The sequence below is a fragment of the Rissa tridactyla genome, chromosome Z (assembly GCF_028500815.1).
Source record: "Rissa tridactyla isolate bRisTri1 chromosome Z, bRisTri1.patW.cur.20221130, whole genome shotgun sequence".
NCBI classification, from domain to species: Eukaryota; Metazoa; Chordata; class Aves; order Charadriiformes; family Laridae; genus Rissa; species Rissa tridactyla.
The window spans coordinates 25,594,530-25,619,650 of NC_071497.1; the positions used below are offsets into that span (position 1 = coordinate 25,594,530).

Consider the following 25,121-nt stretch of genomic DNA (forward strand, 5'->3'; position numbering starts at 1 on the left):
ATTTACACAAGAGTGACAATGTTATATATGGTCCTTCAGAAAATATCTAGGAGGCCGCTGTGTCACAAACTTGGAAAAGTCATATGGGATAAGTAATTGGGGTATGTGCTTTTTGTTGGGACTTGGGGATTCCAGTTTCCTTCCCTCGGTCTGTATCTATACAAATCTTCATTAGGCTATTACTGCAAAGGCAGTGATGCGGTAACACTGAACATTAGGGATTGTTCAGCCTAGAGATGAGAAGGCTCCCAGGAGACCTTATTGCAGCTTTTCAATACTTAAAGGGAGTTTATAAGAAAGGTGGAGACAGACTTTTTAGCAGGACTTGTAGCAACAGGACAAGGGTAATGGTTTTAAACTGCAAGATTCAGACCAGATAGTAGGAAGAAATCTTTTACAATGAGGGTGGTGAAACACTGGCACAGGTTGCCCAGAGGGGTGTTAGATGCCCCATCCCTGGAAACATTCAAGGTCAGGTGGGACAGGGCTCTGAGCAACCTGATCTAGTTGGAGATGTCCCTGCTCATTGCAGGGGGGTCGGGCTAGATGACCTTGAAATGTCTCTACCAACTCAAACTATTCTATGATTCTATGATAAGGTGCCTGTAAGGTTTGCTAAGTAGTCTTTCACATATGAGTGACTTTCTGTGCACTATAACAAGGTATTTTTTTTATATTTATTGTTACTTTAAGCTGAAGTATATATGCATTTAATATAGCCAAGTGGGATGATGGTATATCTTGAGGCGAAAAGAGCGAGTAGGAGATTTTCCCAGTCATACAGTGAATGGGAAATTGTATTTGAATTCTCAGCCTTCTTTACTCAAGCTGTTGAGAAGTGATATCTGCTTAATCTTGCTGCAGTGACTTCAGCCAGTTTCCACCTGGCTCCTCTGTCAGGTGTTACTTCCTCCTAGTACAGCAGGCAATTTGAACGAAAACTCTGAATTGTACTGACGCATCCGCCACAGACACACGTTCCATTTTTACAGTTCTTTGGAGGAAATAAGCTCCAGCAGGGAATTAAAACAAATATCTGGGGAGAAGTAACATGATCTTTAACTGCTGCATCTGTCTTTTCCAGAATTCATCTGTTGATGACATCATTCTTTGTTGTAACTGTCATGCATTTCTTATGGTCTATTTTGTGTTGAGTTCTTAATTAGTACTTCATAAGTGCTTAGTAATAATTCCGGTCCCATGTTCTTAGAGAATGCGGAATCTGTTCTTTGCTCTACCTGGCCTGTGAGTGTGTCCTGCAAGGCTGTGAAGAGGTAGTTACCTACTGTCCTTCTGCTCCGTGTGTGGAAACTGGAGATAACAGCACTGGCCTCTGTTGTAAAATCGCTTTGAGGCTGATGGATGTATAAAAATTAAGTGCTTTACTATTACTGTATTTTCCCCCTAGCAGTGTTAGCTTTCTTTAAAAATACTGGCACTTGAAAATTCTGAATTACAGTGCTGCTCAATCGCAGAGCTTTTTATTGTGGGGTATGTAGTGAAAATGTTGTATGTTTTAGAAAAAGAAGAAATATTCACAGTTTATTTTCATTATTTTTCTACTGAACATAGTGACATTCAAAAATGTCATGCTTCTTGAGCAAAACCGTGTTATCACACTAGTGCCTTTTTCCTTGAAGTTGTTATTAAAAAAAAAAATGCACCTAGAGTAAATAATGATTATTGGGCAAAATGAGAAGCACTGCATGTACGTACACTGGGAGAGAGAAAGGGGAAGAGGGAGTGTGTGTATATGCAATTCACAGTTAAAACTCCCAATTGAAGCCAGTGTTTTCAGTACATCCCCAGCTATTGTTTCCTTGTTTTATCTTTTTTCTCACTTGTTTTATTATTTAATTATCTTTCTCTAGGTGATTTGTTTTTTCTTCTTCTCTTTCTTCTTCCCCTCCTCACATCTGTGTCTCTCAAGAGTTTATCACTGCTTATTTTTTACTTTTCATTTTCTTGTCCTGTAAGCACAGAGATCTATGCAAACATGCAAACTACCTATGCATGTTAGGTAGTTGCCTTGAAGATGGAATAAACAGATGGGTAATTTTTATTCATTAACCAATTGTGAATAAGAAACTCTGTATGCTAACTAGTAAAGTAATGATTTTTTATTTTATATCTTTGGCCCCAAAAGTGGTGGTATTCTCTTCCCCTCTTGTGTTAATTGCCTCTCAGCAGTTTAATTTTTGCACTTCCAATAGAATATTAACAGCTGACATCAACAAATCGCAACATCTAGATGTAGCTTTGTTTCCAAGGCACTTCCTTGGCTTCTTCCCTTAACTTGTGATACATATGCAAGAGTAATTGCTTTGTAGCGGCATACGTCCGCGCTTCTACACCATGTACTTCTGAGAGACTGTGTCTGGTAAAGTTTATTACAGATATTTTAATCTAAATATGTGTGAATCTTCGGACAACATCTTAATAGCAAAAAGTTCTAACTTATTCTGCTAGTCACCAATACATGAAGTCAGTTTATCTAAGAACTAGTTTTGGAATAATGTGATCTTTATTCTTTCTTTGTGTCGTAATTGTTACCTAAGAGTCATGTCCAATCTAACTTAGTCATAGCTGTGTCTGAGTTGGTGGCCAGTGTGAAGTCAATCAAAATTCAGATTTACAGAGCAAATATTTGCGACTAATTTGGTGCAGACATTATCAGCTTGACAGGTATATAATGATAACCTGCACATGACAGGATTGATCTTGCTAGAGCCTTTTCTAAACTGAGCTACTGTATGGTCCCTTTCTTTAGTAACTGATTTATTTTGACATGAAGTGCTCTTTTTATGGTAACATTTCAGCATACCATCTAATCTTAAAATCATTGTGGTTCTTAGCTAAGAATATGATTGTTCTTCTTTGTCTAGGTCTAGAGAAAACAATTTTTTAATCAATTTACATGATGAACTGTATTTCATAAGATTTCATAAGATTTCCTTCTAAATGTTAGTCTTCCAATCATAGGAAAAAGTCATTAAGTAAGGATTTCTGAACATTCTGGGAGATTCTTTGTGATGATTGGCTTGATACTTTAAATGACGTGGTGCTCCAGACTGTGTAGGAGAATCTTTTTACATCTTGTCAAACTAAAGCTGAGCATTTTGTTGAATGAACATAACTGTGTCCCTCCTAAGAGATTCTTTTCATAATTTTTCAGAATTTGGTAGTTGTGCTCAACTGCTGTTTCTTTCACGTTGAAATGAAGTAAGAAAGGCATTGCAGAGAAGATTGATAGCATAGTTGAAGGGCTTTCAGTGTTCTGTGGGTGTGTGAAACTTTCAAAAAAAAAAAAAAAGGTTCCTTAGAGGTACTTGAGAGTAAATAACACAGAGAGAGAGTAAACTATGACTCACCAATAATGTAATTCAACACAACTTTTAGACTTCATAAACTGGAAATAAGTGTTGTCATGTGGGTACTATATGTGTAGTCTATATGTGTGCGCAAGTAGCTCCTCTACAATGGGCCTTAATGTTAGCAAGGAGGGCAATATATTTTTGTAGCATAATTTGTAAAAGTATGCATGCAATAAATCAAAACCCAAATTATTATTATCAGTTATCTTGGAAGGAGTAGCAGCGTGAATACAAATGTGATTCACTTTCTTATTGTGTTTTGCTGTGGTACCTTACAAAACAAAGGAATCTATTGAATGAACTTGCTTCCTTAATTAAGATAGATTTTCCACTCCCTTTTCTCAGACATGTTTTTTTACAAATACGTATGGTCTTCAAAACAAACTTCTGTTTTATTTTTTGTAAACAATGCATATTAAATCTTTGTGCTTATAACGCAGATTTTGAGTGTATATTTCTTATTTAAGCAGTGGGACCTCAATGTTCTGCGATATTTAACTTTTAAAAGGGAAATTAAAAGTTGTGAATGTGCAGAACGTTAAATCAGTCTATGGGAAAATAGTCTCCTCTGTAACTATTAAATAATTTTCCAATTCTTTAAACCATGTATGATTACTGTTTCAGGAGCAAAGTATATCTCAATAATATAGTTCAGTTACTTTAGCTCTTAAGTAAAAATTAATGTATGTGACCTTTTTAAAAATAGTTTATAGATTCTATTGGTATAATAACAAAAAGAATGTGATTTAAAATTTTTTCAGGTTGTTATTTTTTTATTTCCTGTGATCATACATTTGCTTTTGGGGGCTTAAATCAAGCAGTTTATTCCCTGAAGACACGTATACACAGAGAGTGTCAAGAAAATTAAGCTTAATTAGCAAAAGATGGGAATTTAAAGCTCATTAAGTCCTTGTAAACGCTTTCCTTCAGAAATAATTTGGCTTTACTTCTGAAGAGGATTGAACTTACATGAATTGTTTAGTGGTATACTTGGCAGTGTTAGGTTTGCGGTTGGACTTTGTCTTAAAGGTCTTTTCCAACCTAAAAGTATTGAACAAAAATTATTTTATCATAATTTAAAATATTTGACATCCAAAATAGTAGGCAATTTCTTAAAAATAGTAGTATTTAATTTTTTAATTTCAATATATTTTTGAAAGCACTGAATCTCTGTTTTTCAAACTTTCTTTGTCCAAAACCATTTTGTGATCTAAGCGGTTCTTTTGCATGTGTCATTCACAATGGAATAATTCCCTTTCAGTACAATCTAACAGGCCACCTCCTCACAAAACCTTTAGATACTGGGCTGTCAGTTCTGTCTGTTAGTGGGACTGAGAGGAAGGGGACAACATCCTGTTCCTTTCTAATCTCATTCATCTAACTTGACTCCCTCTGAAATTTAAATGCTATTATTATACTATCTCATACAATTTTAACACTGAGTCAATATTCAGTAATTTCAGCAAGGTTCTGTACTTGTGTAGCACACAAAATTAGCTTAGCTGGGTTTGCTCTCTCTTAGTTCTTTTATTTTATTTTCTATTTCGTATTTTAAGCCCTCTGTCTACTATTTGCGTTGGCTGTTTTATTGTCACATTAAATATTCCTTTCTCGGTTAAAATATTTTGTCTGCTGGAGCTGAGTTTGAAGTTTAAATTCTGCTCATGCTAAGCATTCTTTGTACAGCTATAAAATTAAGAGTTGAAAAAAGTTGTGAATATCTGTAGAGGTAAGGCCCTGAAATTACTCAATAAAGTGGTATTGCTGCATGAAGAAAATTGGTTTTGATTGAAAAAAACCCAACAAAACAGAAAAACTTTATTCATCCTGTTGCCCTAAGATTGAGTATTTAAGTAAAAGAATGTCCTTTTTCTGTGGAAGAATGCTAATTATAGGTATGCTATTTTAATCTTGAGATTTATGCATGCACTGAATATTCGAACATCCCAACTGTCCAGTTGTCTGCTTCAGAGAAATTTATTTTTTTTTTATATCATACTACTTTTAGATGTGAGGGTTAGAGGTAGAATGTAAAACTTATGTGATTTTTCTTGCCATTTTTTTATAATACTAGTGAGTAATAAAGAATTCAGCATTTTTAGTGTTATACCCTTAGAATTGCTTTTTCAGGTAAAATATAGAGTAGGAAATTTGTCATTAAAGTATCCATCCCATTTTTTTTTAATAAAAAATGGTTACATATGTATTTATAACAATTCTCTGACCAGTAACAAGATGTTGATACCTCTGATTTAGATAGGCAAAGGGGTATTCCTTTCATCTGTCATGTTTGGATCAATAAAAAATCATGTCAGAAAGTCCAGTACTTAAAGGAACATGTATCCAGTTCTTCAGCTCTTGAAAGTCATTCACTTATCTGAAATGGCAATAATGAGGTTGTATAGTTCAAATTATACTTGAAGAGTTTGTATCAATCTGGTGCAGTCTCTTCAAACTTTTAAGACAGTAAGGTTTTCTGGACGAAGTATGTTCTGCCCAATAAAAAGCATTACTAACCGACGAAGTAGGTCAGGTGTCAGGTAGGCTGTTTAAAATGATTGAACATGGTTAAGTTACTGTATATTGAATATAGTGGTAGACCATTATTAGTATGAAGGAAAGAAACAATGAGGGAATGATCATTCTCATCTGATGGTAAAGGATAAAATCTACCTTGGAAATCCTATTAATTTGGTCAATAGGAATACTAGGAATTCAGTTTAGTTTTTAAGTCTACCCATGCAATGCAAATGTCTTTTTCCTGCTGCAATCCTTATTGCCTCAATGAGGTAGATACTCTACTGTTACCTCTTACCTAATTTGAAGCCGTGTTAGTTAGGTACTTTTCAAAGAAGCATTGATTGATTTATCTTTAGTGTAAATTCATGGTTCTTGCTCTATATGTAATAAAAATGACAAAAGAGTCACCAGTATTATCACCTGCTCATAAGAAGATGTTGACATGAAAGAAAGCATGTTTTAGTGAAGAATTCTGTTTGGTGGGATTTTTTGTTTGTTTGTTTGTTTTTAATGGGAAAATTTTCTACTGTCTTTGAGATCTGCTAGTAAATATTTGTTTACTGTCATAGAACGTAGGCGTTATTGAATTGTCCAGTAGGTTTATTCCTATGTCATAGGCATTGACCGTGTTATTGCCTAATAGTATAAAGGCTGAAGTATCTAATAAGAATAGCTGTATGAATGTGAAGAAAAGTCAAGTTGGTCTAAGCGTCCCCTTCTCCTTGTAATTTGTGCAAAAAAAATGAGGAATTGGTTGTGATCTTTTTTTGAGTGCACAGAAGGTAAGTCTTTTAAACTTCCTGCTAGAGCAGTATGTGTGAAATGCAGAGAGACAGAGCTTTGTAAAATCTGTCCATTTTACCAACACGATATCAATCATATGTGCTTTTCAATCATTATGGGCTTAATCCATATTTCAATAAAATCAATCTTTATGTGCTTTTCTCCCTAATAGGCAAATAAAATTATCAGAACTTCAGTAGTTTTACAACAAGCACCTCCACAGTACACCTGTAGTAGTATCCTAATAACAGGAATATTATTGTCCTGCTTCCTATAGACATACTCTGCAGTTGTTTCTCAGAGGTCAGGTTCCTTAATTTTATGCTTGTTCTGCAGAGTTTTTGGAAGCAATGTGTGGTTTATCTTCAGCTTTAGTTTGGAGAATGTTAAAAACTTCTGGAACAAAACACCGGAACACCAGCTTCTGTAGAAGACCACCTACATTTGAAGTCTTCTTTTTTTCCTTTTCTTTTTTTCTTTTTTTTTTTTCTTTTTTTTCCCCCCTTAAATACATTGACTTAATAATTAACTACTGAAGTGGACTGGTTATATGATCTCAGTTGTATGCCTTTACTTAAATCCTTAGTGACTTAAATCACTGAATAGGATTATTTTTTCTCTTTTACAGGAAAGGTCAATTTAATTAAAGTGTCAGTATTACCTAATGCAATTATTTTTCCAGAGATTAACAGAGATTATTTCAGACAGTTTAAAAAGAAAACAGCACTTGGAGGTTATTACGACTAAACTGATCTGTTATTTAAGAATACTGCAGAAATATGTAAAAATTTTCTTCTTTGAATACGTAGCACATAAAAGTAGTAAGAAGGTTTTGTTTGCTTTTGAAGGGCATTATAATGATTAACAATAGTAATAAATCAGATTAACCAATGCATAAATCTTAATCATGTTGTGTGACTCCAACTTTTGTTGTTCAGGATATTATTGATGGGTGTGCAGGTGAGACTACAGTACAAATACTGTACTTTCTAGGGAGTTTCTAGTATTTACTTAGTTTGAAAGTCTTAGACTCTGGATTCTTTAATCATGTACATTTGAATCTAAGCACAAAGGTGCTGTCTCCCCTTCCTTCCATGCCCTGTTTTTCTTATAATTAAATGTGTTCGTATCTTAGTACCTTGGTATCTTACATTACATTACACTACATTAAAAGGAGGAGGGTCTAGGACCCTATTTTAGATGTGTTGGACCATGAGTGAAAGTGTCTTGATATCATGGAGTAACTGAGTGTCTGAATTCTGAATTTGCTAAAGATGGATAGTAATAATATCTCTGATATGTTTCCTTTTTGTGAAAAATACAGTAATCTCATCTTTCTTGACTGGCTTGCACATCTTATACATGATTCCAAAAAGTTTACCAGATTTTACATCATTTGTGTATGTGAACAAATTTCTGATTCTTTCTTTTGTCTCTTTGTCTCAATAGCTAAGAAATCTTTCCAGCTTGGATCTACGTCATATCACAGAACTGGACAATGAAACCGTGATGGAAATAGTAAAGAGATGCAAAAACCTTAATTCCCTCAATCTGTGTCTGAACTGGATCATTAATGACAGGTAACTTCATTATAGCATCTAAAAGCAATATAAAGCAAATTTAACTAGTTGTATTAGTTGACAATTTCTCACGGCTCAGGGGTTGGAGAAGATGAATAAAATCAAGCAGTGTTTTCTGAGTGTTCGTTCTTGCTTGTTTTGGGTAAATCATCTAGACATATTTTACAGAGTGTGTGTATATTTCTGTAGTGGAGAAAAGTTTAGTTATAACTGGATGGCAGCACTGATCTGTTTCGTATAGAGTTCATGAGAACGTGCTCTTTACCACGTGCGATTGAAATGTACAGTTGCAATTATGCCTCCTTCAGTAGGTAGCCACGATTTAAACAGATTCATATGCATACAAACAATGATGCATATTTTTTACTACATAAGGAAAAATATACTGCTTGTGGGTTAAGTAGTGGAATTCATGGGGTTTTTTTAGAAAGCAAAAAATTCTTCTTTTTTTGGCAAAGGGACTCTCCAGAATGAGACTGAAAGAATAACAGGGGTATTGCCTTAGGCTTTTCCTTTTGACCAGCTGCTGTATTCTGTCCTTTTGATCAAGTAATTTTAGCATTAAATAAATGTAGACAGGTGATGTATAGTTATATTGCAGATCAGATGAAAAATTAAAAATATTGAGAATTTAAGAAGTGGAAGCTTCCTTTTAAAATGAGAAAATTGAGCAAAGCCGCTACCTCAAGGTGTGCAGGACAGGACATTTTGAATAACCTTTAACAGATTGGTTTATTATAACTGGTGCTTTAAACAAAAAGGAAAAAGACACTTTTAACAGAGACAGTTCTAAAACAGTTTAACATAAACCAGAATTATGTGTTTCAGCAATTGTACTACTTCTGGTTAGATTTTTTTTTTCTAACATACTCTCTTTCAGGGTTTTCTGAAGTCTTTAAGAATGTGCTAAAGTGTAAATGAGCTTAGACTTTGGTGAAAGCATAACGTTCTAAAAATACTAAAATTGAAATGTGTTGAATAAGAAGTGTCACTGAACTTTTACTATAACTCCTTTTAGCCTTTAAGACTGTTTTGCAGTTTTATAGGTTTAGGTCAGACCCTTAACGTAACTTCACCAGTTTTGAAAGCATTTAGTTGCCTCAGATCTTTCTGTCTGTACAGCCTTATTTTCATATGCACAACAAGGCTACTGTAATGGAAAATTTTAGAATATGTCAGAAAAAATAGTAAGAAGAAAATTATTAATTTAAGAAAGGCACGTTCCAGGTTTTAATTTAAGTACTTAGCAATGGTACACCTTTCTGCATGAATGTTTTGAGCAGGACAATCTGCTGAGTGTGATCCAAACTGATGTCAAACTGTTATTGAAATTACTTTACTAGAATTACTAGAATACGAAATACATCTTTTAATCATATGCCTATGACTCTAAAACTTCATATTGAATGTAGTTAGAGTTATGAAACTTAAAAAGAAAAGGAAGCCTTTTTCAGCAATGACAGATAACCTTTTGTTGTATGTGAACTTTTAGGTTGTTGACTTTTATCTCTGTAGTTCTTTCCATTTCGTGTTTATTTCTGATCATACCTGTCAGTACCTTTTCAACATGTGACTAATAACTAAAACTTGACTACAAATTTAAGTTCAGCTATTTAAATTAGCTTCTAGCTAAAAGCAAACAGAGAATTTAGAAAATAATGCCTGTTAAATCTTATTCATAGGCAGTCATTTGGCAATTTGAGTATTTTTCCTATTCTGCAAGTGAGATGAAGCTCTAAATACTAGTCTTAACTGAATAAAGTAATTTCCTCTACCCCTTCTAAATGCTGAATTGTGAATTGCTGAAAATGATATAAAAGGAACGTGATACAACCACTCAACTTTAATCAATGTAGACACCAGTTCAGCAGAGTATTATGAGCATATTCACTTTGAGAATATGAGTGATCCTTCAGAATTTCACAGGACTGTTCAGGTACTTACCTTGAGTAAAAACTCAAGTTAGTTTAAACTAAGTAAATTAGTTATTAATGATTTAAGGCAAGATGAGCTTTATTTTTTTTTTTATTTGATGCTATTTGATGGCTTCTAGTCAGGGGGAATGTCAGGTTCTGCATCTTGGTACCTTTGAGTAAACCTTTGTTTGTCATTGTTTCCAACACATATGAAGTAGCAGCAGTCTAATGTTTTACCTGACTCTTGGTGTTAAAATACAGATAATTTCCACCACCTCATCCCTCGCAGACCCCTTTATCAAGCCTGCTTACTTGTGAGATCCAACTACACAGGGCTTGTATTCCAGACTTTTTTCAAACTTAACAAGACACCTTTTTGTTCTGTCTAGGATGACTGAGGATTGGGGTTTTTTCAGAATCAAGGGTGAAGGAAAACTAGAAGGTTCTCAAAAATACCGGTATAGCTTAAAGATGTATCTGGGAAATATCCCTTAAAGGTAGTTGATTATTGGTATGTTTTACAGCAGAAGTAAATCACTGGTTTTAAAACTTTATTGTAGGTTTCTTTATTGTTTCCAGAAATCCATAAAAATTCTTTCCATAAGCAAGGCTGTGGCCCCAGAACATTTATAGTGCTCTCTTGCTTGTGACACAGTGTTAGATCTAATGCTGTGACCATTACATTTCTTGCTAAATAACTGAAAGGAATGGAAACAGAGTGCAAGATCTCTGCATGGCGGTCACTTGCTAAGATTTTTGGTGCAGCGATTCATTTGCATGTGCAATAATTAACAAGAACTATTATTCCTCTGCTTTGATTAAAGCTATTTTTGTTTTTGAAAGTAAGCATCTAAAAGGCTTATGTAGGGCAGCAAAAAATAATTTATTTTACCTGAGGCAAAAAATATGTTCAGTATGTTTAGTTGAGATCCTCTTGACATTAGTTTTTAATTTAAAGAAAAATAGGTTCTTATAATGACTTGTAAAAAAGTCTTTAAAAGTTGAGAGTTAAGCAAGATCAAAACAAGAGCTATTAAAGTAATTTAACAGAATGATCTTTTCTCTAAGTGTTACAGCTCCCTCAAAAGCTTCATATACTATTTATCATGTTGGTTAAGTATGTTATAGAAACAATCCTACTACTTCTTTCAAATATGAACAAAACCAAACTTGCAAATCCTTTTTAGTATGCATCATGAGATTATCTCAGGTTTTTGGAATTGGAAAGGAGTAAAAGTGAGCTCTCTGTACATGGTCATGTGAGTAACATACTTTGAGGCTTGATTTAAATAACCTTATCACCTTGAAGTTGTTTTAATGGTCGCTGCATTTGTTCTTTTGAATTTCAATTGATATAACAAAAATAGTGACAGTTAGAAATAAATCTTATGAGGGATTCAGGAAAATATAGTATGATGTACTGGTAGAGTTTTCAGGGATGTGTGATTTTTCTAGTATTTGAGGAACATCTGCTGTATATTTTATCTGTAAATGATCAAGGAGCAAGCAGCAGTTAATCTAACATTTTTTTATGAATCTTATCACTAAGGACTTTGCGTTGCAATTCACTTCAATTTCTGTGTTAGATAATTCACCTAGAGATAGACATTTAAAAGCTCTGCAGTGACTGTGAAGAGTATTTCTGCTTACTTAAGTCATCCTTCTTGCTAAAACACTCCCTTAGTAATATTTGTATAGAGGATGTTTGCCAGCCCCTGTTGTGTCTGTGGTTCTTCTAATAAACATCATGGTGCAGGGAATAGTGCAGATAAGGTAAGGAACTTTATCTAGAACTACGGTGAGATTTTTTGATGCCATAGCACTGCTAGTCATTCCAGGATAAGGTTCCACCTGCATAACAAAATTAATGGTGAGTTTTGCAGTCACAGCATAATAATTTTCCAACCATTTGAGAGCTTTAGTCCTCTCTCTGTGGGTGGTGCCAAGTGTTCTTGTAATAATGTATCGAGCACTGTATTTTTTCACATAATTTATCACACACCGATTGTAGAGGACTTTATTAGCAGGTGCTGAGATTTGCAGAGCATCTGGAGGTTGTGGAGAGTAAGCTATGGTTGTGACTTGGAGGCAGATATGCAGTATCTGCATGGCATAGTAAAAGAGAGAGTAATGTTGGTTGTTGACCTTGTAGTGGTATCTCTTACCGACATCAGCCTTCTGATTAGTGAGGTGGGGGAAGATAAGCCTTATGTGTACCTTCTTGAGCATTCAGCACAGGTGGGAAACTTGGGTTTGATCTAATTCTACCAGTTCTGAGAAAACTGTGTCCTTTTATAGTGCTTTCATGAAATATCACTGTGGATAAACCAGAGTAAACATTGCAAAGGGACAGTCTCCCCATACTGTAATGATTAAGACTTGTTGGTGAGGATTCTACTTGGAGTCCACGGTGGATGAACTTGGAAATACAAACTTTTGACAAGGGTAGTAGTCAGGAAGTCAAGAAATGGAAGAAATTCAGAGGAAATGTGGTAAATTGTTGGAAGCCAGGCCATAAGCCTGAAAACCAAAATGTTTGTGCAGCAGCACAGTCATGAAAAAAGAGCATTTTCTCCTTTGAAGAGGCTCCATCTGCTTTATTCTGCTGGGTCACTAATGCAGCATCATTTTCTCAGGATTGGGTGTCATTCTTGTTGGCATAGAGCATATGGGGGTTTATGCATTGTTACTTAGCAGCGTAAATTGTTAACATGGTCTTCCATATGCCAGAGAACTGTTTAAAAAAATTTGTGTTGACTGCCTACCATGAGTTCATGTGAACCCATGTAATCAGCCTTGGGAGCATCTGCTGTGATCTGGATGTGTTGTGGGTAGAGGATACAATGCTGAAGATGGTCTCAGCAGGTGATTAGCTCACTATGTTTAGTCGCAGAGCTGCCGGCATATGTGAATGCCTCAACATTTCATTAGCAGACATGAGCATCAGAATAGCAGCTCAGTTCTTCCAGTATGTCTTTAATAAAATGCACGATTAGTGAATGCTGGAATTATTTTCAAGAAAAATAATAAAATTAATCTTTTACTGAAAGTCTTAAGTCTCTGCATATTTGATATGGAAATTATTTGAATAAAGTTACTTCTAAACTGAAAATTTCTAAAGCTTTCACTTGCCTATATTTTTGCCCAGGCAAAAATGTTCATTTTATCTGTGGTGACTGCAAATGCTAATGTTGCGTCTTAGTATTCATCACCTTTGATCTGACTGAAGTGGAAATGTGCTTCAGGAGCACTGATACTTATTGCTGTCATTTTGTATAATCTGGACTTGGGGATATAGTAGAGCCTTCCAGAAAAGTAACTGTACTTTTATATGATATTTGTCATGAATCATTCTAGGTGAATACTAGCATTTCTTAATTCTAATTTAATTTCATCTCTTCAGTGTTATCTGAAAGATGATCTCCTTTGAGTTCTCTGAATATTTATCAAGTGTTTAGTCAACTACATGAAAAATTGAACTCCATAAAAAGTTATATAGTGTAACACAAATTAATTTTACTTTTAAAATTACTTATTCTTCTGAATGTCATACTTTTTAATTAAATTTGTAAGAAAATTTGCTTCACTCTGCAGATGTGTTTTTTACATTGATTTGAGGCTGACTGTCACTGTCAGGTTTTTTTACATTTCAAAATAAAGCGTAGAATTTGGACAAAAAAAAAATTGGCGTGCTTTCATGAATTATCTACTTTAAATTCTGGGTCTTTTTTTTTTTAATTGATTATGAAAAAACATATGAAAAAATAATCCTTTCTGATTTGTCCGGAGTGGTGGGTTGTGCAGAGTTGGGTGGCTGAGAGATGCCCACCCAGCTGCTCTGTCAGTCCTCCTCCCGCAACAGGACGAGAAGAGAAAATAAGATGGAAAAGCTCATGGGTTGAGATAAAGACAGGGAGATCAGGCACCAATTACTGTCATGGGCAAAATAGACTTGACTTGGGGAAGATTAATTTCTTGCCAATTAAGGTGGAGTAGGAGTGAGGAAAAGAAGGGCAAAAATAAACCACCTTCCCTTCCCCTTCTTCCCAGGCTCAAATTCAGTCCTCTACCTCCTCCCCATGAAGCAGCCCAGGGTGGTGGGGAGCAGGAGTTGCAGTCAGTTCATAAGTCTTCATCTCTGTCCTCACACTTTTCCTCTGCTCCAGCATGGGCTTTTGTACTGGGTCTATGTGGCAAGGTTTTGGGAGTAGAGGGGCTGCAGGGGTGGCTTCTGCAAGAAGATGCCAGGAGCTGATCCTGTGTTGGACAGAGGCAGTTCCAGCTGGCTCCAAAACAGTCCTGCCACTGGCCAAAGCTGAGGCAATCAGCGGTTTGATAACATATTTAAGAAGGGCAAAAACCAATGTGGACAGCAGCCAGGAGGGAAGAGTGAGAATACGTGAGAGGAACAGACACCAAGGTCAGTGAAAAAGGAGGAGGAGCTACAGAAACTGGAACAGCGATTCCTCTGCAGCCTGTGGTGAAGACAATGATGGTGCAAGTTGTCCCCCTGTAGCCCATGGAGGTCTATGAAGGAGTAGATATCCTCCCTTTAGCCCATTGAGGACCCCACACCGGAGCAGGTAGATGTGCCCTGAAGCTGTAACCCTTTGGAGAGCAGGCTCCTGGCAGGAACTACCCATGGAGAAGAGCCCATGTAGGAGCGCGTTTTCTGGCAGAACAGTGCCCCGGTGGGGAGCCCACACTGGAGCAGTCAATTCCCAAGGGACTGTGCCCTGTGGAAAGGACCCACGCTGAAAAAGTTCATCAAGAGCTGCAGTCTGTGGGAAGGACCCACACTGGAGAAGGCTGTGAAAACTATCTCCTGTGGGAGGGATCCCGTGTTGGAGCAGAGGAGGAGCATGACGAGGAAGGAGCAACAGAGACAAAGTGTTATGAACTGACCACAGCCCCCATTCCCCATTGCCCTGTGCCATCTCAGGGGGGAAGGTGAAGGTTGGGAGTGATGTAGAGCCCAGGAAAAAGCGAGAGGGGGAAGAGGTGGGGCGTTTTTAAAGTTTTTATTTCTCATTATCCTACTCTGTTTAATTGACAAGAAATTGCATCTGTTTCTCCAAGTCAAGTCTGTTTTGCCCATGATAGTACTTGGTGAGCTATCTCCCCATCCTTATCTTGACACATGATACCTCAGGGTATCTCCATCCACTCCATCATGGAGTCCTCCACAGGTTGCAGTGTGGATATCTGCTCCAGTGTGGGCCTCCATTGGCTGCAGGGGGACAACTTGCTTCACCATGGTCTCTTCCACAGGCTTCAGGGGAATCTCTGGTCTAGCACCTGGAGCACGTCCTCCCCCCTCTTCTTCTCTGACTTTGGTGTCTATAGGGCTGTTTCTCCCCTACTGTCCTCACTTCCCTCTCTCACACTCTGCTGTGCAGCATTTTTTCATTTTCTTAAATATGCTTTCCCAGAGGTGCCTTCCTCTTGGCCTGATATAACTTTACTAAAGTATTTTATGGTAGTTTCTTTGACCTAAACATACAGAAAACAGAAAATAACACTGTTGTGTCTGTTAGCTACTATTCTTCCATAAATAATTTGTTTTATTCTTGTCATATGTTGGCCTTGTCTAACAGCCAAACATCCACCTAGCCACTCATTCCCTTCTCAGCAGGACCAGTGGGATAAAAAAATAAAAGGAAGCAATTGGCATGAAAAAGCTCAAGGGTTGAGATAAAGACAGGGAGATCGCTTACCAGTTACTGCTGAGGGCAAAGCAGATTTGACTTGGGGAGAATAAGCTCTAATTTATTACTAGTTAAAATAGATTTGGTTAGTGAGAAACAAAAAGGCAAACAACTAAAGCACCACCTTTCCTGCTTCTTTCCCAGGCTTAACTTTATGTCTTCACTCCTGAGTCCTCTACTGCCCTAACCAATAGAGGAGCATGGGGAGAGGGGTGTTACAGTCAGCACATGGTGATTTCTCTCTGCTGTTCCTTCTCACATGTTTCCTCTGCTCTGGTGTGGGTTCTTCATGGGCCACGGCTCCTTTAGGAGTATTCATTTACTCTGGCATGGGCTGTTCCACGACCTAGTTGCACTAGTGCAATGGAGCGCCTCCACCTCCTCCTTCCCTAATCTTGGTGTTTGTGCTGCTGTTTTCATGCTCTTTCTTTTCCCTCTTCCTCTCTGTGTGTAGTAGGATTTTGGCTTATTTTTCATAGAATAATAGAATAGTTTGAGTTGGAAGGTCATCTAGTCTAACCCCCCTGCAATGAGCATGGACATCTCCAACTAGATCAGGTTGCTCAGAGCCTCGTCCCACCTGATCTTATATGTTTCCAGGGATGGTGCATCTACCACCTCTCTAGTCAACCTGTTCCAGTGTCTTGCCACCCTCACAGTAAAGAATTTCTTCCTAATATCTAATCTAAATCTATCCTCTTTCAGTTTAAAACCATTACCCCTTGTCCTATTGCAACAGGCCCTGCTAAACAGTACATTTCCATCTTCCTTATAAGCTCCCTTTAAGTACTGAAAGGCGGCAATAAGGTCTCCCTGGAGCCTTCTCTTCTCCAGCCTGAACAACCCCAATTCTCTCAGCATGAGAAGTGCTCCAGCCCTCGGATCATTTCTGTGGCCCTCCTTTAGACCCACTCCAACAGATCCGTGTGTCTGGAGAAGATCCATGTTTCCTCCTGTGCTGAGGGATCCAGAGCTGGACGCAGTACTTCAGGTGGGGTCTCACCAGAGCAGAGTGGACCTCCCCTCACCTGCTGGCCATGCTTCTTTTGATGCAGCCCAGGGTACAGTTGGCTTTCTGAGCTGCGAGCACACATTGTCGGCTCATGTCCAGCTGTTCATCCCCCAGTACCTCCAAGTCCTTCTCCACAGGGCTGCTCTCAATCCCTTCATCCCCCAGCCTGTATTGGTACCAGGGGTTGCCCTGACCCAGGTGCAGGACCCTGCATTTGTCCTTGTTTGACCCTCATGGTGTTCACATGGGCCCACTTCTCAAGCCTGTCCAGGTGTCTCTGGGTAGCTTCCCATCCCTCAGGCGCATCAACTGCACCACTCAGCTTGGTGTCATCTGCAAACTTGCTGAGGGTGCACTTAAGTCCCACCATCTTTGTCACTGATGAAGATACTGAACAGTACTGGTCCCACGTTACCGGGGGCAGGATTTTTCCCTAACCAATTAAAATATGAAGGTGCATGGTTCTTCTTACTATGCTTATTGAAACAGATATTCTGTAATATTTCATTACAACACTGAGGTAGCATCTAAGCTGCAGAGTTTCATTTGATAGACTTGAGGAGCTGTCACTCATAGCTTATTTCAGTTAAGTGGTATCTACGTGCTTTGTTTTTGCTCTCATTGTGCAACGTGGTGTGAGAATGAATGCAAGATGAACTTCCCACAGAATCTTGCAGTAGCCACACATTTGTACTATTCTGTATAGCTTCGGTTTAGACATTACGTTACTTTTCAGTGCAGTCTGCAAGTGGTTTAAAAAATATTTGGTCTGTGGTTCAACACACGTCTCAGCAGTTATCTGCCAAATCACTGTCCTTATCAGAGTTAGTAGACCTTTCAGTTTCTGGTTATAAGCCCTGAACCCACTTTATAAAGGCTTCTGAGAACAGTTTCTTCGGCATTTCTATCAAAGAAATTATTTTTTACAAACATTTGATTGGACAGATCATTCTCATACTGTCTGCAGAGTTTAGCCAATGATAAAAATCAGAATGCGTTTCTGTAATTGAGTTTAACTGTCAAATTTTTGACGTTTTAGCCTGCTAATTCTGCTTCTCTCTGTAAGTGGTATTAAAATAAATAGTTTTTTAGGAATCAGTTTCTGGTGGAAATGGGTGGATCAGAAAGAGTAAAACTTTCAAGCTATTGTCATGATTTGCCACCCTTTTATCTTCCTTTACATACTTGAAAAGTTGGGAAAATAGTCTACTGTTGTCACACTGCTGAAATGTATGATAAATGAAGCTCTGTAAATAGTGAAAATATGAAGAGGGTGATTAAGTCTGACAATTCTGATGTAAAAAAATCAAGATTATAAATATCTCTGGTGATTAGTTATTAATTTAGTGCAAGAGACTAGCATCAGCCTAAACAATTTTATGAGTTGTGGCATAAAAAAAATTTTGGAAGATAGGTATGCACTGGTTAAACCAAAGGAGAAATTGCTTAGACTTGATTGCTAATAATTAAAAATGGCAGACTTGACACAAATGTGGCTTGATTATTTTCTGTATGACATTCCTTACAGAAATTAAGAAAGTGCAATGTTCCCTGAAGGCACGGAAATGACAATGTGTTATAAATCTGAATCCTTAGTGCATCATGAAAACGAAAAAGTTTTCTATGTGTATCATTTCTGTATAGATAAAATATTTGCAATGTTATAATTCGAAGTAGTACAGACAAATAAAAAATCCAACCTACTTATGCTCAGAAAAGAAAATGTAGTCCTTATTGCAATTACTATTGGATTCTCACGTTGCAACCTATATGTCACCATGCAGCCAGAATAGGCACAGTACTTGAAAAAGAAAGAAAGGAGGGCTGTCTTAATGATTTACTGTGCTGACTGTATTCTTTAGAGTCTGCCATTATATCCATTATAAAAAACAATTAAAAGGAGCATACCCATGTTCTAAATTTGCTTTAAGCTATTCCTTGCTGCATGGGTTACGTGCTCAAAATTAAAATAATTTCACAATTTTTTTGGTGTTTTTTTTTGTGTGTAAGTGAACATAAGACCTATGTTACTGGTGGGACCATGCCATGGTATAAACAGGAAATGCGTTAGATGCTAAATGCTGATTGCCTTCAATCCTGATGAGTTTAACTCAACAATCCCTCCTTTTTCTTTTGTTAAAACCAAAGAAGGCTGGTATATGCTGAATTTTCTATGATGTTAAATGTAGTTATTTTTGTGTGCTTAGAATTCAAGATTAACCAATAAGTACTGACTTGTAAAGGACATGAGAATTTAATATAGCTTTGAGAAGTTGTAGTAAGCTTGAAGAGGAAGATGGTGATGAAGTCAAAGTTGAGCTGACAGAAAGAATGACTAGGTAGTTCTGGAATTGGTAGTAACAATGTGATGAGGAAAACAAGCAGTAACTTAAACGGAAAGTGGTCATCATGATCATGCCTGTAGGGTAGAGGTAGTGAACAAGAAGTGAATGATGCAAAGAAAAATGAATAAATAAAAAGGCTTAACAGTGACTTATGTTTGGATTGGAGTCTTATTGACTTCTCTGCATACCTTGTGATCATGATCTATTGATTTTCAGAACTGTGGTGAGGTGGTCTGAGACTTCTTTCAGTCCATGCATCTAGTTTTTAATCTCATGGAGTGAGGAAAAAACTGGTATGTGCCAGTAGGCGCAAACTGAAGGTAGATTAAGTGAGCTTCACCATAGAAGCCACCTTTCCCACTGGGTCCTGATTTTCCAAGGTTTATCATGAGGTGTTTGGACAGACCATTATCTACTGATTCTGTAAAATGTATTGGCCGAGCAGGACCTGAAGAAGGTCTGCAAGGAACGTAAGACATATTGACATCATCGTCATTGAAGTTATTGCTTACAGCAGAGTGAGAAGAGATTGGTTTCAGCTCTCATAGAATGAATCATATAATGGTTAGGACCTCATAGTGAAATAATTCTTCCTGATACGTAGTCTAAATCTACCCTCTTCCAGTTTGAAGCCATTACGCCTCGTCCTATCACTACCTGCCCTTGTAAAAAGTCCCTCTCCAGCTTCCTTGTAGGCTCCTTTCAGGTACTGGAAGGCTGCTGTAAGGTTTCCCTGGAGCCTTCTCCAAGCTGAAAAACACCAGCTCTCTCAGCCTGTCCTCATAGCAGAGGTGCTCCAGCCGTTTGATCATCTTTGTGGCCCTCCTCTGGATCCGCTCCAACAGGTCCATGTCCTTCTTGCGCTGAGGACTCCAAAGGCGGTACTGCAGGTGGCGTCCCACAGGAGCTGAGCAGCGGGGGAGAATCACCTCCCTCACCCTGCTGCCACACTTCTTTTGATTCAGCCCAGGATGCAGTTGGCTTTCTGGGCCGTGAGTCCTCATTGCCAGCTCATGTTGAGCTTCTCGTCAACCAACACCCCCAAGTCCTTGTCTTCAGGGCTGCTCTCAGTCCGTTCTCTGCCGAGCCTGTATTTGTGCTTGGGATTGCCCCGACCCAAGTGCAGGACCCTTCTCATTCTTTGTCTCCCCCAGTACTAATTACCTCCTCCTACTCCGTCTTGTTTCTTGTCTTTCCTTTTCCTTTCCTTCAGATTTCATCTAATAAGAGTCTAGTTTATCTTGCCAACGGCATTTAATAGATGATTGTGAGCCTGTGGTGGTGGTAGAGTTAAGAGCAATGCCGAAAGCTGTGCGCTGGAACAGGTTTGCCAGGCTGCAGTGAGTCCAGCTGTGGTCTGTAGCCTGCTTCTGTTGCAGCATGCTTGAAAACATTGTTTCCAAGGACAGAGCCTGCCTTCTGTGTGTGGTGTCATCCTTCCTCCCACCTCCCCTGCTGCCCGTGACACTTTCCTACTTTTTCTTTTTTTTTAAAAAAAAAAAGAAAAAAGGTTAAAAAAAAAAAAGGAACAAGAAAAAGCAGGACTACGACCTTAATACCATCATCAATGTCTAATCTTAAATGGTTTTGTTTTTTACCAAAAGAGAACAGATAATACAATCTTTATATGACCTAAAATATTGCTAGAAAAGCATTTTCTTTGTAAATTCTCCCTGTTTCTGAGGGGGTAGAGTTAAAATAAAACTAGTTTACAAGTACTTAGGACTTTCTATTTCAGATTTCCATATTTTTTGATGAGTTTAAAGCATTTTTAAAGGTGGTTGTTGCCACCATGATCAGTCCGTATTTCTGGTGCAAATCCTATCTTTAGAAGAGATGCCACCTGTGCTTTGCTGGGTCTGTTTCATTCTTTACAGTACTACTTCTGTTTCCATTGTGAAAAGAGCTCATATTAACTCTTGAGATGCTGCCGCTAGCTGGTTTTACCAAGACCTGCCAGTTTGTCATTAGTAAAGGCTTTTTCTAGATCTTTGATGATGCATAGGGTTCCCTAATAAATGAAAAGTTCGCTTGAGAGAGATGTATCTTCTGGAGGAATGGCATCGCCACTAGTGTTTTCCTGGCTTCTTTCTTAAGTTTTCCACAGCCAGAGGGACAGCAAGCTACATTGAAATACAAACCTAATTGGAAAGCCGTTTAAATCGTGTGGCTAGTAAAATAAATAGATTTCTCTTTTGTTCACCTTTAGGACAAGAGTCTTCACAAATAGAAGTGGCAAGTCATTAATGATTAATACTTTAATTCCATTCATATAAAATGAACTAATGTACTTTTAGATGAATGTTCTATAGAAGTCAGCAAAAGAACAAGCCATACATGATATGTCTGGCATCACACACAAAAAAATTATGTGTTGAAATAGAACTTACACTTTTTATCTGAGGTCAGTGAAATTAAAGTTTTGGAATGGTTTCTGATATATTTTGATATTGTTTCCATTTTATTTATCTTTAGTTATTTTTGTTTCCAGTGTATGTATTTTAAAGCTTATGCTTTTGTTTCTTCATTTTATTTCATATTTTTGTTGTGTGCAAATGCACACACATATGTATAATATAGTGTGTATGTAACAAAGAGAACTTTGAACATAATATGCTGTGTTTTCTGGGTGGGTGGTAACAGATTTTTGCATTTGGGTAGGCATGCTAAAGGTGTTGAGTGAAGGAATGGTTCCTATTTAAGGATGTCTAGGTTTAGATAAGAGTTACATCTAGGTAAGTTTCTAAATCTGAGTTTCTATAATTCGCTTTCTTCAGGAGTAACATATAAGACAGTCATATTTTTTTAGTTGAATTCCCACCACGTTCCAGTTTCAGACTTAACCAAGAGTTAGGCAAGCCAAACCCTTTGTGCCAACACCTGAGGCAGGGTGCAGCATCTAAAAAACGCATTTGCAAGAAAGATGCAGTCATTTGCTGCTTGTGGACCCTGCCCAGAGCAGAGTAGAATGGAACCCAAAGGCTAAGTGTGGTGATCCACCTATTATTAAACAAATGGGAGTTAGTTTGTAAAACTGAATTTCAAACTCATGGATGTGCACAGTTGTGTAATTGGATGTGTAATCTGTTAATTGTTCTGCTCCTCTCTGGTTGTTTCTTGCTGCAAATTACTATTAGGTAAACTGCGTTGAGTTATGCAATACTGCCAATGCATGATGATAAGCTCCTTGAAAGTCCTCTTCAATGCTGCTGAAGTTGTGCATTGTACCTCAATCCAGAAAATCAAACATGAGTTGATTTAAGAAAACAGGGGCGGGTGGGGAAAGCATACTGGATTGGAAGAATAGTGAGCTAAATTTGATTTTCACAATACTAATGGGCGACAAAAGCCCTTTCATAGTTCTTAATTAATGCTACACTTGGTATATAATATAAAATGCATTAATTCAGACATGTTTTCAGCATGTTTATAAATCATATATTGATTGACCTAGAGTCTAAAAAACTTAATTTTGTATTTTTTTGATTAGTGAGACTGAAAAGATATCTGTTTATATGATTTAGAGTGAAAGGCATTCTTGAATTATTTATTTCCTTACTACAATCTCTTCAGGTAAATTTTACTCACAAAGTCTAGATACCAGTCTATTGTAGAAGTTGCTTTTCCATGCTGATCTTGGCAGCTATCTGGCAACAAGGCATAACAATAAGCCTGTTACACTGAACAGCATATAAAATGTTTCTACGCAAGGTCTGTCAGATGGCATTCAAATATTCATGACGTCTTTTCAGATATTGAACGTACCTTCTTACTGCGAATAAAGTACTCAAAGCAGAAGGTCTTACCTTCAGAATTTTATTGCTTTATTGTTTGCAATCTATGTATTTCTTTTGAACAATGGTTTTCAGTGGTTTATTTTTCTACAAATCTGTATGCAGTAGTTCTGATTTTTCTTAAAGTGATCTTTTAAATTTTGAAATACGCAGGCTATATGGATAGAATTCCTTTCCTCAGGTATTTAATATAGCCTGGATGTTTTGTTATACTTGCATTTTAAAAACTGCAGAAAAAATAAAAACATTAAATAGTTTAGTTAAAAATTCAGATTATTAGTAGTGTATTATGACTATACTTCTGTGTTTACTGATATATGACCCAATTCACTTAAAATAGTTTGTATAGATAGTATGAATCTATGGTCATTTAGACTCTTCTCATATAAACACTTGTAAATCCAGTTTTTGGGTTATAGCAACGTTTGAAACTTTTAGCTAATAGAGCAGAAATGTAATCGATCATTTAGACTTTAAGGAAAGTGTTTCTCTAATCTGTATTGCAAACTGTAGTCCCATTTCTACTTTCAGACATAACAATTAAATATTGGCCAGCTGAATTTGGCTTAGAAAGTTTGTGCCATCCTTTAGCATTTCACAGGGGAAAAATAAAAAGTGTGCGCACAACGTTTCATCCATTAGTTGTCTTCTGGCCTGAGACTGTGGCAGGAATTTAAAATTATATTAGACTCCCTTGGGGCAACCAAACAAGAAGGAAGAACATTCTGTGAAACATAGTTGTGCTCAGTGGTCTCCATTTGGACTGTTTTCCTTCCTGTTTCTGGTCCTTGTGTTGATGACAGTAGCAGCAGAATTGCTAATATCTGTTACAGCTGACTGTAATGGACATTCCTGATTTTACATAATAGCAATAGTAGCTCAGAAATTTCAGGTTACGTTCAACCCTCAATTCATCATTGAACCACAAAAATTTGTTTTCTTTTAGTACTCTGTAAACTTCCAGGGCAAAATAATGTTGTTTTTTTTTTAAATTTAACATCTGGAATTCAAAATAAGAGTATTGAAATACAACTAAAACCTAGATTTTCCTAGTAATATCTTACTTTTCCAAACGTTACTTGAAAACTAAAGCTCTTGCCTTTAGATAGATGAACCTCTTAAACTTCAAGTCATCCCATTTGCAGTATCAATTAATCATTTTTACAAATTGTATTTTATGATATTTTCTGCAGCTCAGTGAATTGCAGTCTACAGGAATTACATTTCAAAGCATAACTATAATATAGAAGTGTTCTTTAGACAACTCATCAGAATAACTTCTTCTGTACTCGCTCTTCTCCTTACCTGTAATGCTAAATGATTGTCTTAATCATATGCTCTAAGCGAAAAGCTAAAAGTTCTTACTATGAGGACATTCTTGTGTCATTCTGTCCTAAAAAATGTGTTTGATTATTCTGATTACTGTATAATTGGTGTAACAAAACATACTTTGTCTCTCTGCTTAACAGATTTCATTTTCTAAGTAAAACATTGTTTTGTTTTGAAAAAAGAAATGTCATGGCGATATTGAAGGCTATTAAGAATTTGGTTAAATATTTAAAATATTGAGGTAAAATTTTAAAATAAGCATTTCAGAAAAATTTTCAATATCACATATGCTTTTATTTTTGCCTGTAACATTGTTTTGATTCATTGCTTTCCTATATAGTATATGTAGCTCAATAGTCAATACTGTCAAATATATGCTGAGTAAGATTTGTAAAAATGTGTTCTGATTAGCCCTGATCTAAATGGTGATATATTAATATATCTATGAATCTGAATACCTATGAGTTTTATGAAATAAATAAGGTGAAGAAATGTGAAAACTGTGATTATTTTTAAAAAGCAGTACAAAAGTTAGAGTTTGAATTTTCACTGTTATATCCATTTTTTGCCAACATACCAATCATAAACATAGAAATTGGGGTCTTTTGGTTTTGTTTTTTTTAAGTATGGAAAGGTTGGTCTCTCCAAGGGCTGTTCCAAACACCTCAATACAATGAATGTACAAATCTGTACTGTAATGTATACTAATACAAAATGCGTACCTTTTAGAAATTAAAGGATATGCTGTTTTCACATTAAT

General features: G+C 36.8%; 1 protein-coding gene across 6 annotated transcripts in view; it reads left to right on the forward strand.

The window, feature by feature from the left end:
• FBXL17 (F-box and leucine rich repeat protein 17) overlaps positions 1–25,121 on the forward strand; it is a 284,000-nt gene that overhangs the window by 83,585 nt on the left and 175,294 nt on the right. For 3 of the 6 annotated variants that reach the window (XM_054185938.1, XM_054185937.1, XM_054185942.1), the window contains exon 6: positions 8,127–8,257. In XM_054185938.1, the coding sequence (XP_054041913.1) occupies positions 8,127–8,257 (131 nt within the window). The other 3 variants (XM_054185941.1, XM_054185940.1, XM_054185939.1) reach the window with 3 other exon arrangements.